Source organism: Heloderma suspectum, chromosome 1 (assembly GCF_057233095.1).
Source record: "Heloderma suspectum isolate Gila_16-S chromosome 1, 16-S_ref, whole genome shotgun sequence".
NCBI lineage: Eukaryota > Metazoa > Chordata > Lepidosauria > Squamata > Helodermatidae > Heloderma > Heloderma suspectum.
The window spans coordinates 383489311-383506890 of NC_139458.1; the positions used below are offsets into that span (position 1 = coordinate 383489311).

Genomic DNA, 17580 nt, shown 5'->3' on the forward strand with positions numbered 1-17580 from the left:
CTATTCTATGATTCTATGAAACCAGATATCCTATCGCTATCTAGCCGCTGTTTAGCGCCCATAGGATTGCTCCCTCCATGTGTAATTCTGTGCATGCTTAGACAGAAAAAAGTCCTACAACTCCCAGCATGCCCCAGCCCTAAATGTCTGGCTGGGGCATGCAAGGAGTTGTAGGGCTTTTTTTTAAACATACATAGGATTGCACCCTTAGGCTTACCTGAGAATATGTTCCATTGAACTCAGTTGGACTTGCGTCTGAGTAGACATGCATAAATTGCACAGCAGTTCTAGTTAAATTGAAAGGGTTAAACATATCCTGGAAAACAGATATTTTAGTTGTAGCCACATCTAGGAGGGATTCTAGGAAAACCTGCACATTAACTGCTGCACTCTCAGGCCCCCAGGATGATCCCCACTTATCCTTTCTACTGGGAAACTCCCCTTTAAGTTCAGATAGCCTGTGGCTGAATACATATAATGTTTACCAGTGGTAAATCCCCATGGTGGGCATAGAGCTATGTTGAAGTCCAGTCATCACTATCACCTGCTCATCTAAGATTCTTCAATTCTGACTGTGTTCCCTTTTAAAGATTTGAGCTCATTTGTGAGAATGGCCTGGCTAGAATGATAGTTACATGTTTTCATTTATTTTATTTTTCTTTCAGCCACATTTGCCGGGTTTATCTGACAATATAAATGAAGTGGAATTTCATCCAAAGGACTATGATCGCATAATGGCAGTCATATCAAGAGAAGGAGAAAAAATCCCTGTAATATTTTACACGTACTATAATTCTGGATTTAAAATTAGCCTCTCCTCCCCACTCAGTGCCCTAGAAATTGGACTAAGCTTAAAAAAATCTATTGCTTTGCACAAAAGGATATACAAGAAAGATTCTCTGATTAGAGTACCTTAATACAAATAATACCTTTCCCCACCCCTCAAGATGTGCCAAGCCTTGGAGGGCTTTTAAAGTTAACATCAATATCTTGAATTGGGCCCAGAAAGGATGGGAGCCAGTGGAAATGGTACGATACTGGCGTCATATGATCATAATGCCCAGTTTCAGTCACTATCCTAGCTGCCGTACTTTGAACTAACTAAAGCTTCCAGACTGTCTTCAAGGGCAGCCCAACTTACAACGCATTGCTGTAATCTAACCAGGAAGTTACTAGGGTATGGATCACTAAAGCCAGGCTGTCTCTATCCAGGTAGGGTCATAAGTGGTATACCAGCCTAAGCTGGTAAAAGGAGCTCCATGTCACAGAAGACACTTGTGACAAAGATGGGTCTACAAGCATCCCCAGTATTCAGGCCAAGACCCCATCAGTAGGAGTGGTTCGTGATTTCATGGCAACCATGGGCCTGTCTTAATATCTGGCCCTTGTTGATCTTGTTTTTGTTAGTGAGGATAAAGGTGATCTGTGGATCGGGGTGGCTGGAAAAAATGTCATTCACTACCTGATAGGGTTTAGATTCACTGAGATTCTTAACCTCTGCTGGGGTTGAGTACCTATTAAATTGGTCTGTTCCCAGAATCATATAGAAATAGTAGGGTATAAAATGTTTCTTTTAAAGTTCAGCTACCTTTTAATGACCATGGATAGGATGGTACGAAGTGAAGTTGTGATATGTGTTAGGTTTTCTGTATTGTATATTAACTGATTATTAATACTGATGTTCTTTAATATTCTTACTGCCAACTTGTGACGCTTTGGGATGGTGTGAGCTATAAATCTAAAAATATATAGCAGTAGGCAGTGTTGACACAAGTTTTGGTAATATGTGCATAAAGTATTTAAAATTATAACAATGCTTTAGTTCTTCCTTCCTCAGTAAACATGTGAGGTAGATTCCTGCTCATTGGATATGGTAGAGAAATTGGAGTAGAGCCCTCAGCAGCAGGAGGACCATCACGATCATTCTATTCCTTTCCATTCCGTTTGTCTGCTATGTTCCACTGTGTGTGTTTACGCTGAAGTAAATTCCACTGTTTTCAACGGGATTTACTCCCAGTAATTGTACATAAGTTTTCAGTCTTACATGGGACAGGCAGACTGAACACTTATTTTCTTCCTCTTCACAAATTATCTCCTCCCCCTGCCCGTAGGGATGTCAGAGAAATTCGCAATGGAACCAAATATGTTCAGATTTTTATGAATCTGACTGGCAGATTCCGCAGCAGACCATCTTCTCCCTTGAAGGATGGATTCCACTGACGTGTGGACTGTTTTTGTAACTTTCCTGATTTTGTGCAAATTTTGTTATTGAAAACATACCAAAAAAATTAGAATGGCCAAAATGTGCATTTTCGCATAAGCTAAAGGGTGAAAATGCACATTTGGGGGGATTTTGCACACTTCATGGGAATTCACACATTTTCACATGTACACATTTGTGCAAAGGCACGTTTGCTCAAATTTGGGGACTTTAAAAAAATCAGATTCCATCAATGGTGGACTGTGGAACAAAAGGCACCTGGCAATCCATGAAACATGGACCAAATTTATTTTACACAATCCATATATCCCTACCTGCCTGCATTTCTCCTTCCTGGGGCAAGTCCTAGACCATCGAATCATAGAATAGTAGAATTGGAAGGGGCCTACAAGACCATCGAGTCCAACCCCCTGCTCAATGCAGGAATCCAAATCAGAGCATCCCTCACAGATGGCTGTCCAGCCTCATCTTGAATGCCTCCAATGTGGGAGAGCCCACTACCTCCCTAGGTCATTGGTTCCATTGTCGTATTGCTCTTACAGTCAGGACGTTTTTCCTGATGTTCAGCCGGAATCTGGCTTCCTGTAACTTGAGCCCATTATTCCGTGTCCTGCATTCTCGGATGATGAAGAAGAGATCCTGGCCTTCCTGTCTGTGACAACCTTTCCAGTACTTGAAGAGCGCTATCATATCTCCCCTCAGTCTTCTCTTCTCAAGGCTAAACATGCCCAGTTCTTTCAGTCTCTCTTCATAGGCCTTTGTTTCCAGTCCCCTGATCATCTTGGTTGCCCTCCTCTGAACCCTCTCCAGCTTGTCTGCATCCTTCTTAAAGAGTGGTGCTCAGAACTCGACACAGTACTCCAGATGAGGCCTAACCAGTGCTGAGTGGAGGGGAACTAAGTACTTCCCGGGATTTGGAAGCTATGCTTCTATTAATGCAGCCCAAAATAGCATTTGCCTTTTTTGCAGCCACATCACATTGTTGCCTCATATCCAGCTTGTGATCTACAACAATGCCAAGATCCATCTAACTTGTAGTGTTGTTGAGCCTTGTATCACCCATCTTGTAACTGTGGATTTGGTTTCTTTTTCCTAGGTGCAGAACTTGGCATTTATCCCTATTAAATTTCATTTTGTTATTTTCTGCCCAGAGCTCCAGTCTGTCAAGATCACTTTGAATGTTGTTTCTGTCTTCCAAAGTATTAGCTATCCTGCCCAATTTTGTGTCCTCTGCAAATTTGATCAGCATTCCATGCACCTCCTCCTCCAAGTCATTAATAAAAATGTTAAGGAGCACTGGGCCCAGGACTGAGCCCTGCGGCACCCCGCTCATTACCTCTCCCCAGTTTGAGAAGATCCAATTGATAAGCACTCCTAGAGTCCGATTCTGTAGCCAACTGTGGCTTCGAGTAATCACTGCATTATTTTCAAGGTGCTTACATACTGATCGCTTTATAATTTGCTCCAGAATTTTCCCTGGGATTGATGTCAGACTGACTGGTCTGTAGTTCCCAGGTTCCTCCTTTTTGCCCTTTTTGAGGATAGGGACAACATTATCCCTCCTTCAGTCATCTGGCACTTCCCCCGTCCTCCATGATTTCTCAAAGATAATAAACAGTGGTTCTGAGAGTGCTTCTGCCAGTTCCTTTATTACTCTAGGGTGCAGTTCATCTGGCCCTGGAGATTTGAACTCATTCAAAGTAATTAGGTGTTCCTTGACCATATGCCTGTCGATCTCAAGCTGCAATCCTGCTCCATCAGCCTGTACTTCGCCTTTGCCAGGGGGGTCATAGACCCTCTTTTGGGAGAAGACTGAGCCAAAGTAGGAATTGAGCACTTCTGCCTCTTTTTTTATCATCTGTTATCATTTTGCCGTCTTTATTTAATAGCTGAACCACCATTTCTTTCCTCTGTCTTTTACTATGCACATAGCTGAAGAAAGCTTTTTTGTTGCTTTTAGCATCCCTCACTAACCTCAGCTCATTCTCAGCTTTAGCTTTCCTGACGCCATCTGTGCTACCTGCCTGTACTCTTCCTTTGTTGCTTGTCCTTCCTTCCACTTCCTATATGTGTCCTTTTTTGTTTTCAGGTCATCTCTAAGCTTTTTGTGAAGCCACATTGGCTTCTTCTGTTGTCTTCCACCTTTTTCTCTTGTTGGAATTATTTGTAATTGTGCCTTTAGAATTCCTTTTTTAAAAGCTCCCACCCATCTTGGACTCCTTTTCTCATTAGAGTCACTTGCCATGGGACCTTACTGATCATTGTTCTGAGTTCATTAAAACCAGCTTTCCTAAAATCTAGGGTACGGGTTTGGCTACACTCGGCTTTTGCATCCTTTAGAACCATGAACTCAAGTATAACATGGTCACTTTCCCCCAGAGTTCCTATAACTGCTACTTTACCCACTAAGTCATCTCTGTTGGTTAGCATCAAGTCAAGGATAGCCAATCCTCTAGTTCCTTCCTCTACTTTCTGTAGGAGGAAGTTATCTGCCACACAAGTTTCCTGGAGGGAATTTCTTGTAGGGGCCATGTTTTGCAGAATTTGTCTCCCAACAAATATTGGGGAAATTGAAGTCCCCCATTACTTTTTTGAAACATTGACTATTTGCTTTTCAAAAGTTTCATCCTCATCTTCTCCTTGATTGGTTGGCCGGTAGTAGACTTCGACCACCATGTTCCTTTTATTCTTTGCTCCATTTATTTTAATCCAGATGCTCTCGATGGAGCTACCGAGCTCATCCTTCTGTATTTCTGTGCAGAGATATGTATTTTTCACCTATAGTGCAACCCCACCTCCCTTTTGGTTCCTCCTGTTCTTTTTGAACAAGTTATATCCTTCAATTGCTGTATTCCAGTCATGAGAGTCATCCCACCAAGTCTCGGTTATACCTATCAAGTCATAATTTCCCTCCTGTATTAAGAATTCAAGTTCGTTCTGTTTGTTTCCCATACTCTGGGCATTAGTATATAGACACTGAAGACCATTTGCTTCATGGTCTGGCTTTCTTCCTACATGTTTGTGAAGACTATTATTGGGCACTACTAGAGCTGTATCTCTCCATTGCGGTGCATGAGCCTTTGTCCATTGTTACCCCCAACTTGACGTCTCCCTTCCCTGTAGGATTCAGTTTAAAACCCTCCTGATAAAGTTCTTCATGCTGTGGCCAAACACATTCTTCGCAGCCTTTATGAGGTGCAACCCGTCCCTTGCCAACAGTCCATCTTCCAGGAAGTATAGCCCGTGGTCCCAGAATCCAAATCTCTCTCGTCGGCACCACCTTTGTAGCCAGTCATTCACCTGGAGTATTTTTCTTTCCCTTTGTATCCCTCTTCTAACTACTGGAAGGATGGATGAGAAAACTATCTGGGCCCCAAAGTTCTTGAGTTTCCTTCCCAAAGCTTCAAAGTCTGATGTGATTTCTTTGTAGCTTCGCTTGGCAGTATCCTTTGTTCCCACATGGATGAGAAGAAAGGGATACCTGTCAGTGGGCTTTATGAGTGCACGCAGCCCTTCAGTCTGGTTCCTTCCCTTTATTCCTTCTCTACTTCTGAGGAGGGAAGGCTGAGCTCAGGAAGGGGTACTTACTCACCATAAAAAATTTTCCATCCTCTATGGAGCCTAAACTTAGAGCTCCTCACAAACATGTCATACTTGGAGTACCTGCCTGGAGCCAGGAGGCTATTCCTGGTTTATTCTGTCTACACATATCCAAGCTGTCAAGGCTGGTTGAAGGTCACAGAGCCAGACCAGGTCTGACCAGGTGCTTTAATGGCACACTTGGCATTCATGTCTAAGGGGAGGAACCTCTCTGTCTCCTCTCACAGCGGTCCAGAACCTGAGGCTCACAGGGCAAATCTGGCCCATCTGGGTCTCAATCTGGTCCTCCGGGGTTTCCCAGATGGCCCCATCCCTTTTCTCCAAGCACTGTTTGTTTGGTGATTTCCTGGCTTTTGTGCAGTTTTCCCCCTTTCTAAAAGGTTGAAATGTCTCTCCTGAGGCTTAGTTGCTGCCAGTAAGAGCTCTAAGCTAAACTATGCTGGTGCTTTTTGTATTTTGACCACGTCCCTTTTGCCTTTGCCCTACCCACCACTGGAATGCTTCTCTGAAATTGAATTTGGCCCTCATGCTGAAAGAGGTTCAACAGCCCTGTCTTCTAGGATGCCCCATCCCAGCACCTTGGGAGATTCTGTTTACAGATTACTCCAGCTTTATGTGCAACAGCATGGAAACAGTCATGCCTGCTATTTTGAGTCTCTTGGGACAATACCTTGGAACCTGATCAGTCTCTTTCTATAAGGGATCAAACTGTGTTCCCAGCCTCCATGCCCTACTAAGATCTCCTTTCTACATTCAAAATGCACTTGTGAAGTATTCTGATGTGACAAGGGCTCTGAGTCACCATTTTATTTCCTGAGAAGGCACCACTGTAACAATTATAGTAGTATGGAGCTGACCAGGATTTTGCCATGATTCTTAGATGATACAGGGAAAATGAAGAAATTCCAGATTGGACTTAGAGATGCCAGTCTCCCAAACTTTGGAATATGCTGCTTCTTCCAGATGACACAATGTCCCTGACCAGCAGAGCAAAAACGACTCCAGACTGACTGGAACTGAGGATAATTCACTTGCTCTTTGGTTTCAAGAGCTTCTGAAGAACAGTCATGTCCTCGTGTTAACATAGATCCCCATATTCATAAGGAATGTGAATCAGTATAATGAGTCAAGAGATGCAATACTAGAATAAATGGCCCCTTCACCAGGAGGGCCCATTCCAAATGCTAGTGAGAACCTTTGGAATACCAGCAGTTGAACTATTCATCACTCCACTATGTCCCTATGCACTTAGGAGCATAGGAAGCTGCCTTATATGGAGTCAGACCATTGGTCCATCTAACCCAGTATCGTCGATACTGACTGGCTGCAACTCTCCAGGGTTTCAGGTAGTGATGTACGAAAGTCACTTACCTGGTCCCGCAGCTTGCTTCGTGGTGGGGAGGAGGCGTTTTGGTTCTCCGCCCGAAGTTCAGGCCAGAGGGGGAGGCGCCCCGCCTCGCCCGGCCGAAATTCAGGCCGGGGAGAAGCGCCCCGTCTCCCCGGCCGCGAAATAAAAAGTGAATGGGAAAAAAAAAAAACACCCGTGATAGGCTACCTAACGATTAACGTAGCCTATCACGGCTAGATTTCCAAAGTCTATGCGTTGCCCTTATTTTCGCCGTAGTCTACGTAAATCTTTACGTAGACTACCCGGGCCCAAATACGGAACGCAAATGGCAGCGCCCATGGGCGCCGCCATTCGCGTACGTGCTTTTTTTTTTCCCCCCAAAGTCACCCGTGATAGGCTACGTAATGATTAACGTAGCCTATCACGGCTGACTTTGGAAATCTAGCCGTGATAGGCTACGTTAATCCTTACGTAGCCTATCACGGGTGTTTTTTTTTTTTTTTTACTTTATTTTGTAATGGCGGCGGCAGCCGGTCAGAAGACCGGCCGCCGCCTCCGCCGAAATGCCGCCGAAACGTCGCCGGGTCCCGTGAACAGAGCCCCATCCCGGGGGGGCGGGGGGGGGAGAATTTCACCAACAATTTCGGGGGGGCCGAATGCGTTGGCATTCGGCCTCCCTGAGATTCGTGGAGAAATTCACGGCCATCCCTAGTTTCAGGCAAAAAATTTTCCTGCCCTACCTGGAGATGCTGGGGATAAAACCCAGGACTGTCTGCATGCAAAGCATGGCTCTTCCACTGAGCTGCTGCCCAGACCACTTCTTGAAGTATTGTTTGCTCTCAGTAAGTCTCATTGTGCCCCATGTAGAACATTTTATTGCCCCTTCTGGAATGTTTGTTCTTGAGAGGTTGCTTTTGTTTAGTGGTAATTCTTTAGATATGCTACAACAGAAGATGTAGGACCGAGGTTTTAATGCAGAGGTTGGATGGCCACCAATCCATCTCCGTACAGGGACGCTGTAGCAACAGATTTCCTGCATCGGCAGAGGGTTGGATTAAAAGACCTTTGGGGACCCTTCCTATTCTATGATGCAATTAGTTTTCTCCCTATATTGTCAAGGCCTCCAGTTTAATTTGTCTGCCTTGTCCCCTGGGCAGGGATGCACAAACTGCTAGGATTCATCAGTAAGTATGGATTCTCCCTTCTCAGGCAAATATACAGTGGCACTAAAATAAATGCGTTCTATAAGCTCCAGTTTGATTTATACAAAAAAGGATACCGGAAGATTATTGACAATCTCCAGCTACCAATATTAAATGACATAACCTACTTGGAGCGAAACAGGTTAAGATCGAGACATCCAGCCATTTCTACCGCTAAACAGGGATGTCAGAGATTTTCGCCACGAATCTCGGGGAGGCTGAATGCCAGCAGCGAAACGGTCTGCCCCCCCCGCCCCCCCCCAGGACGGGACTTACCTTGTGCGAATGTCCCTTGTGACGGCGGCGGCAGCAGCGGCCGGTCTTCCAACCGGCTGCCACCGCCGCCATTTCCAAGTTAAAAAAAAAAAAACGTGATAGGCTACGTAAAGATTTACGTAGACTATCACGGCTAGATTTTTAAAAAATACCATGATAGGCTACGTAAATCTTTACGTAGCCTATCACGGCTGAGTTTTTTTTTAAAAAACCGCCGGTCCGCAAATGGCGGTGCCCATGGGCGCCGCCATTTGCATTCCTTATTTTGGCACGTCTAGTTTACGTAAACATTTACGTAGACTACTGCGAAAATAAGGGGAAAGCAAATAGCGTAGCATCTACGCTATTTGCGATCCCCTTATTTTCGCCGTAGTCTATGTAAATGTTTACGTAGACTAGATGTGCCAAAATAAGGAACGCATATGGCGGCGCCCATGGGCGCCGCCATTTGCGTACGCGCGGTTTGTTTGTTTGTTTTAACTCAGCCGTGATAGGCTACGTAAACATTTACGTAGCCTATCACGGCTGACTGCAGGGACGCAAATGGCGGCGGCTACGGCCTCCACTATTTGCAGTCCCGGAAGGACAAGATTCGTGGCGGGAGGGACGGGGCGCCTCCCCCCGGCCAGAATTTCAGGGGGGAGGGACGGGGCACCTCCCCCCAGCCAGAATTTCAGGGGGGAGGGACGGGACGCCTCCCCCCCGGCCAGAATTTTGGGGGGAGGGACGGAGCACCTCCCCCCTACCGCGAATCAACTTTCGTAAAAGGTAAGGGACTTTCGTACATCCCTACTGCTAAAGCTCTTCTAGAAGATGATTTCAATATCCACAACACATGAAAACAACATTGACTAGGAAACTGCCCTCCACAATGCCGAAGCTTGCCCTGCATCTTGGAAAAACCACCTGGATTTGACCAGCCCCGTGCAATATGGACAACCTTGAACCGAATTCGCACGGGTCATGATAGATGTGCAGATGCCCTTTATAAATGGGGCAAAAGAACATCATCAAATTGTGAGTGTGGGGCTGAAAAACAAACTATCCAACATATAGTGAGAGAGTGTCAAAACCGAGCCTACAATGGAGACTTTGCTGATTTCCTGGCTGTGACAACTGAAGTAAAAAACTATATCTGTAACCTAGACATACGTTTGTAATATTCCTGTCTATATTTTATATTTTACATTTCATATTTATTATGCTCTGTGTTTTTATTGTAATGCAATGTAAATGTGCCATATGATAGATAGATAGATAGATAGATAGATAGATAGATAGATAGATAGATAGATAGACAAATGTACAAAAATGTAATTTTTCAGTTGGACACACCAGTAAATGCAAAAGGACCTGTAGAGCTCTGGCTGATGGATCTATTGAAAATGCAACAGTCTTCATTACATTGTGTAATTCGGGCAGCATTTTACCAGATTAGTGATCCGGGCTACCAGCTGCTGAATTTCCTCTATCATTTTCCAGCACAGGTGAGTAGTTTGAAAAGTATTTGGGGTTCAGTCGTGAGGGGATGGACTGGCATACCAAAAAACAAACAAAAAACCTGCCAAGATGTGCACGTCTTTCTGGACTGAAAAATATGCCTTTGTGATAGTAAATATGCCTACCCACTTTTAAGTACCCTTGCTTCCTATTGAAATCATTGGTATTTATCATTGCTTGACATTAACTGGGTTGTATTCAATATTATTTGTTGACTCAGCTAAGGGCTAGTGTGTGCTTAGTGATGCATATATCTTGTATGTATAAAATAGCTAAAAATAAATAAATATATGATGCAGCATGTGACAGAGGGAGAGAGAGAAAGCTACAAGTGCTGTAAAAGCAGCAATTTTTTCCTTTGCTACATGGTGGTGTGGCAGTGAATTGGGAGTCTTCAATTTGCATGTATGGTGACTTCAACTTTCTGAATGACAGCATTATTTTATTTATTACATTTTGATCCTATCCTGCTTCCAAAGAGCTCATATTAGTTACACGGTTCTCTGTTTCCCCCTTATTTTATCCTCACAACAACCCTGTGAGGCAGGTTAGGCTGAGAGATAGTGACTGCTCCAAAGTCATCCAGTGAACTTTATGGCTTAGTGGGGATTTGAACTTGGGTCTCCCCAGTTCTAGTCCGATATTCTAACTACTACACTATACTACGTACTACCAAAAAGGTAACCTATTTTAAAAGAGATCTAAGCTCAGGAAGAATGGTGCTGCAACAAACACAATTCTTGCAGTTTTGTGAGCCCTGCTACTTGGGGATGGGGGTAATCTCCACGACAACGGAAGGAGAAGCAAATTGAGGATTCCCCGATTTTTCAGGGAATCAGCTTTGGTCCGTGCAGGGCTCCACGAGCGAGTGCACCGTACCATTCTAAGTCACTTCACAGGAACATACCTCCAGGTGGGGTTGGAGTGAATGTCATCAGACTGGCAGGGGCTGATCAACCAATGAAAGAGACATCCCCCGCTCCAATGTGAGAGGCTTCCCCCCATCCTTCCTTACAGCTGGCAAAGCAAACATTAAAGAAACACAGCTTCAGCCTTTCCCCTGAAGTTCCTGATGCTATGAAGGATCAAAGCTGTGAATTAATTACTTCCAAAAAGCAAGGAAACAAATATCAAAGACACAAAGCTTCGACATAGCTTTAAGGCTATTTCAATGCATGGGATTCTCAGTAACTTTGGGAGTGTACATTTTGGGAACAAGCCTCATTGACCACAACAGGAGTTACTTCTGAGTAGACACTAATTGGTTTGTGCTAGGAAACACAGGGACAGGAAACACCCCTTGACTGGGGTCACGGTGAAAGGCACACCCCCTGGGCAAGGCTAACGTACCCAAAGTAAATGCGGGGGTTGAGGCAAACAACAACTATAGCATGGAGAACCTGACTTAAGGAAAAGAATCAGACTTCAAGTAGTCTCAGGAAATCTGTTTTTTCCTCAAGAAGCTCTGGGGTGGCTGTGGGATGGGCATGACATGATGTGCCCCAAATGACCTCCAAACGCAGCCAGCTCGCAGAAAACCTCCCGTGGAGCCACCCCTCCCCCCCCATGTAGCAACAAGATCCACAATCAAATTATAAGTCACACATTTATTTGTGAGGTCAGAGTCCATTTGCAATGAGAGATGGGGAGAGGGGGATGGGCTAGCTGAAGTGTGATAAACATTTGCTGACTACCTATACTGTCATATTTGCCACAAGTTATTTTTAGTGAGTATTCTGAAATAGTGTTGTGCCAAACATTTATTCCGTATTTTTATTCAAACATTCTAATTAAATTTGATAGAAATTGCTTTTGATAAAATACTCAAAGCAAAAGAAGGTTTTGGAGAAATTCTCATGGATGGGTTCTGCGGTTCTTGTGTTCACCTGAATTATGAGGTGGTCAAGGAATATACATGGGTGTCCTGTCTTGCATTGTACAAAAATCTCTCTGGCAGTCTGCAGCCTCCTCAGCTTCCCACACTTCAATTAAAGCCCAAGGGAAGATGTCATAAGGTAATTCCCCCCACCCCCAACATTTTTCAGATCAGGAAGCATGGGCAGCCAGGGAGAAAGAAAAAACACACACACAGCACCCTTGGCCACCTCACCATGGGGGTGTTTCCACCAGCGATTTACTCTGAGCTGGCTGCATGTTGAGGTCGTTAGGGATACATGATGTTGTGGCCATCCAGCAGCCACCCTGGAGCTTGTCAGGGAAAAAATGGATTTCTTGAGACTGCTTAAAGTCTGCTTCTTTTCCTCAAGTCAGGTTCTCCCCGATATAGTTGCTGTGTGCCCCAACCCCTGCATTGACCTCGAGTATGCTAGCTCTGCCCAGGGGTGTGCCTTTCACCGTGACTCCAGTCAAGGGGTGTTTCTTCCCATTGTACTGAATGAGGGTTGCCCTCTGAATGCCCACAGAACTTACAGAGATCCCCCTCAATTGACATGGCACAGCACGATCTTGAGGCTCTGCGTCTCCTTTGTTTGGTTTATTGCCTGAGGAAGAAATTATTTGACTCCTCATTATAGAGATCCTGTGGGTTAAAATGGGGACTGGTTTCCATCTTTGTGTTTACTGCTCTCTTTCCCACAACAAACCCATTAGTGTCTCCTTAGTAACTCCCATTGTGGTCAATGAGGCTTCCCTCTGAATGCTCACAGAATTTACAGAGATCCCCCTCAACTGACATGGCACAGTTTGAAGCCCAGTTCCCTAAGTGCGGTAAATTGTACTCAGTGACACTTGCTCCTGAAATGCAGGTGCATCTGGACTTTCAGGGGAAAGGAGAAAAGGGGGGAAGCCTCTCTTATTGGTTGAGCAGCCCCTGCCAGTCAGATGACATTCACTCCAACCCTCACCCCCTCCAGGAAGCATGTTCTGTGAAGCAATTTTTACTGCTGCAGAGAACCTGCTCGTGGAGCCCTGCTTGCAGCAAAGCTGATTCCTTTTGAAAAACACAGCGCTCCTCCATTAACTTCTTCCATTGTCGTGGAAACACAGCCCATGTTAAGGTAAGCTAAACTCAAAAACACCACCATAAGAAATTGGAAAGAAATGGTAACATGCCCTAAGAATGAGGCAAAAACAAACAAACCCAGAAGCCTCTTTCATGGGGAATCAACTTGTGGGAAATTGGAGGACAGATTTTGGCACAGCACTATTTTGAAAGGATGAGAGCTTCTCCTCATGGAAACTTTTGAATAACCTTTCATACGTGCTTTCTCGTATCTTTTACTTCAGGGTACAATTTGATCTGTAACATAATGAACAGCAACTCTAACTGCTATGCCTTGGAGCATTTCTTTTAAAATGTTAATTATCTCTGTCCATCACACTGTGGCAATATGATAAAAAATGTACAGGTTTGCTTATGAACTTTCTTGAATGTATGTGAGTATGACGATAGAGAAGAGCATGCTTGAAACGCTCTGATTTAGTTGCATACAAAGGAAAATCCATACCAAAACCTTATTTGTTAATCACTTCAGTTAATCACTCTAAATTATAGTTTAAAACTATGAGCTATTGGACAACTTGTTATGAACTGAAATGCACTATAAATGTTCATGTGCGTATTTTTTTATTTGTTAAATTTATAGGTAGGGTTGCTGGGAATTCAAATGCTGTGGACACATGATTCAGAAGAAGCATTAACCAATGCAAAAGATGATAGGAAAATTATGTCAGTAACCAACCAGAAATTTCTGGATATTCTAAATACACTTATTAGCCAGACTACTCATGATCTTTCCAAGTTCGACAGAGTGAAGTTTGAAACCCTCATTACCATTCATGTGCATCAACGTGATATATTTGATGACTTGGTAAAGTATAAAAATTAATTTCTGAAATGTTGATGTCACTCATATCTTAAGTTATGCTCTGTATCCAGCCTCATTGTTAGGCCTGGCTGGCTGGGATAACATGGGAGAGTCACAACCTCTGACCCCACCAGGAGGAGGAGATGGAATGCACCTGCTCCTACTTCTGTCTGAAGGACAGATTGTCTGACGCCTCTCACATTTTCATCATGGGTTTCATCCTTACAGACTCTAAAAGTTCTTTTAAATCGGTGCCCACACATTGACTTGCTACTTTCATAAAGGTCTCTAGACCAGTGGCCTCCAAAGTAGGGTGCGCACACCCCAAGGGGTGCACAAGATGATCCACTGGGGCGCGCGAGCTGCCTTATAATTGAGCAGCCTCCCGCACCCCAGTCACTCCCGCACCCCTGACTAGCTGCTATTGTGCGCAGTGATGGCAGCAGCGGAGGCAGCAGGATGGGACGGGAGCTGAGAGGGAAGCTCCGTGGCATTTCTGTCTTGGTTCCAGTCCTACCCTGCCTCTGCTGCGGCCACTGAGAGCAACTGCACCAGGCTCTGCCCGGCTCGGCAGAGGAAGCTGGCATCGGAGCACCTGCCATCCTGCTGAAGGAGAGTGGAAAGGAGGTTAACCCTTCCCACTCTCCTTTGGCAGAATGAAGGCAAGAAGAAAGCATGTGCTATGACAGCTATGTCGCCCGTGACAGCCATTAAAACCAAGTATCGAAACAAACTGAACTTTGAACCAGACCTTCAAACTGCCATATCACAAAGTGTTAAACCAGGATTTTCAAAAATAATGAAGCATATTCAATCACATTACTCTCATTAAAAATATTATATTAATAATAATATATTTTTAGTAAGAGCAAAAAGGTTTTTTGTACCGTTAATAAAATAAAAAACATGATTTTAAAAATATTGTTTATTTCATTTTTATCTCATCTTTTTTTAAATTGTTTTTTGTGTATGTTTTATAATGTACATAATATATTAGTACAGTAGTACATGTATACAATTTATAAATAAATATATGTACATTCACGTACAAAATTGTTTTAATGATAGGGGTGCGCAATCAAAAAAGTTTGGAGACCCCTTTCTCCTTCAAAGTATCTTGTAGCAATCCAGTCTTACAGCTACTGCAGCCAAGCTCAGAGTGGCCATTTCTGAATTAAAATATATGTGGGAGCTGGAGACAAACAGATTTCAAAGCAAGGAGTGAGAATCAGAATAAGACAGAAAGGCCTGCTCTTGGATAGAATCAAGATTAAATTGAAAGAAGCCAGTATATTTTAAGAGTAGTTTGGGGGGCTGCTCTTTCTACCTCATGCAAACCAAGGATATAGATGTTTCTGAGGAATAATCAGGACAAAACTAGGCATGTTGTTAATTGTGTGTAAGCAATTAACACACACAGTTGTTAAACAGCCATCACAAATAGGAGGCCAAGCAGGATCAGGTTGGTCACTGTCGGTGGCACATGGGGAGCACTGTTTAATTCTTTCCTCAATCAGAGCATCCCTCCTGCAGCTAATAGCAGTGCAGGGGATATTTTTGTCAGGACTGTGGCATGAGGAAAGGATTAAGTCTCTCCCTCTGTGCTGAGATCCCAATCCTGTTTGGTCACCTTGCAGTGGCTATATTTTTTTAAACTATGCACATTAATTGCTTACATGCAGTTTGGCCATTATATTTGGTCTGATATGTAACTGGTGTTGGTGATTAAATGGTGTCCCTAGACCAGGAGTTCTGCAGATGTTTTGGCCTACAACTCCCATCACCCCTCACCATTGGCTATGCTGGCTAGGGCTGATGGGAGTTGTAGGCCAAAACATCTGGAGGGCCACAAGTTACCCACTTCTACCAGAGACCATCAGACCATCCCTGCTGAAAGAAGGCAAAACAAACTGCAGATGATATAGTGTGGAGAAAGCAGCATGCCTCATTAGGATGTAACACTCTACTATAATTTAGTGTTTCATTTAACAAGCCTTGGGCTCATCAGGTCCCCCCTCCTCTCTTCTCTGGCACAGCTCCAAGGAGGAGATTGGAAGTTTTTGGTTCCTTTTCTTTTTTTTTTAATGAACTGTATTTTATCATTAAGTCCAACTCCTACTTAAATGGCTCTGAAGTTTAAAACAAAAAAGGGTTTAAAAATTACATGCTCTTTAAAGCAATGGATATGTTATACAGTCCATCAAGAGCCAACCTGGACATTGGTTTAGGAAGAGTGATGTGGATCTGGGGAGTCTCCCAAATTCAAAGCCCTAAAACCTTTGCAAAAGTTAGCTGAGTATCAGTGTCAAGAATCCTAGTACAGAGATGTCACCCACATCTAAAGCCTCTAACTTGCCTCAGGAACATCTCTGGGACCTTCACAACCAGGAGCAAGATTACCCACAGCTGCTTGCCAGATTCTAACTGCATTTTTAACAGGCAAATTAGTAAATCTGTACACTTTTAGCCCCAAACTGGCAGAAGCTTCTGATGGTAACTGGCAAGAGGTTCATTCATTCATTCATTCATTCATTCATTATACTTCTATACCACCCCCTAGCCAAAGCTCTCTTGAAGGTTCACAAAAATTAAAATTAAAAATTCAGTGAAGGCCTACTGTCCAGTAGGTCATTAAGGCCTCACCAGAGGGAAGATTGGAGAATGGGTACAACAAAATTAATCAACATGCACAGATGCAAAAGTGGAAGAGGTGAGGTAGCACAGTTAATACAAAAGTTAAGTGCTCTTCATTAAAGCAGAAGATTATTAGTAGGAGAGAAAAATAGAAGTGTGGTGAGAATAATTTTAACTGTAATAGTTTGAACTCACTGTCATTTAAATTCATTAAATCATACATTATACTTCTAAACAGTTCTGGTATAATTTGTGTTTCTTTCTCTCTTTTAAGGTTAAAATGCATATCAAATCAGTGACTGATTTTGAATGGTTAAAGCAGTCCAGGTTTTATTTTAAGGAAGATGTCGATCAAACTTTGGTATCTATTACAGATGTTGATTTTATTTATCAAAATGAATTCCTGGGATGCACAGATCGTCTGGTTATAACACCTTTAACAGACAGGTGAGAAGAATGGATTTATTAAATAATATACGAGCTTTCTTTCTTTAAAGTATTTTTTATCCTGCTCCTTAGCGAAAAAAGGCTCCCAGAGCATCTTACAATTAATCAGCAAAAAAGACATTCAGCCTTAGGGAATTTTAATACTCCAAAGTGAGTGCCTGATACTTTCTTACTGCTCCTTCCAAGTATGCATTGAATTGTAGTAGTAATGGGGGACTTCAATTTCCCCGATATTTGTTGGGAGACAAATTCTGCAAAACATGGCCCCTCCAGGAAATTCCTGACTTGTGTGGTGGATAACTTCCTCCTACAGAAAGTAGAGAAAGGAACTAGAGGAGCAGCTATCCTTGACTTGATCCTAACCAACAGAGATGACTTCGTGGATAAAGTAGCAGTTACAGGAACTCTGGGGGAAAGCAACCATGTTGTACTTGAGTTCTTGGTTCTAAGGGAAGCAAAAGCTGAGTGTAGTCAAACGCGTACCCTGGATTTTAGGAAAGCTGATTTTCATAAACTCAGAACAAT

The 17580-nt window shown here is 43.4% G+C and overlaps 1 protein-coding gene across 1 annotated transcript in view; it reads left to right on the forward strand.

Annotated features, from left to right (window-relative positions):
* DNAH8 (dynein axonemal heavy chain 8) overlaps positions 1-17580 on the forward strand; it is a 197386-nt gene that overhangs the window by 81654 nt on the left and 98152 nt on the right. The window contains exons 39-42 of the mRNA XM_084832480.1: positions 666-770; positions 9973-10134; positions 13753-13977; positions 16883-17055. Of these exons, the coding sequence (XP_084688606.1) occupies positions 666-770; positions 9973-10134; positions 13753-13977; positions 16883-17055 (665 nt within the window). The remainder of the gene's footprint in view (positions 1-665; positions 771-9972; positions 10135-13752; positions 13978-16882; positions 17056-17580) is intronic.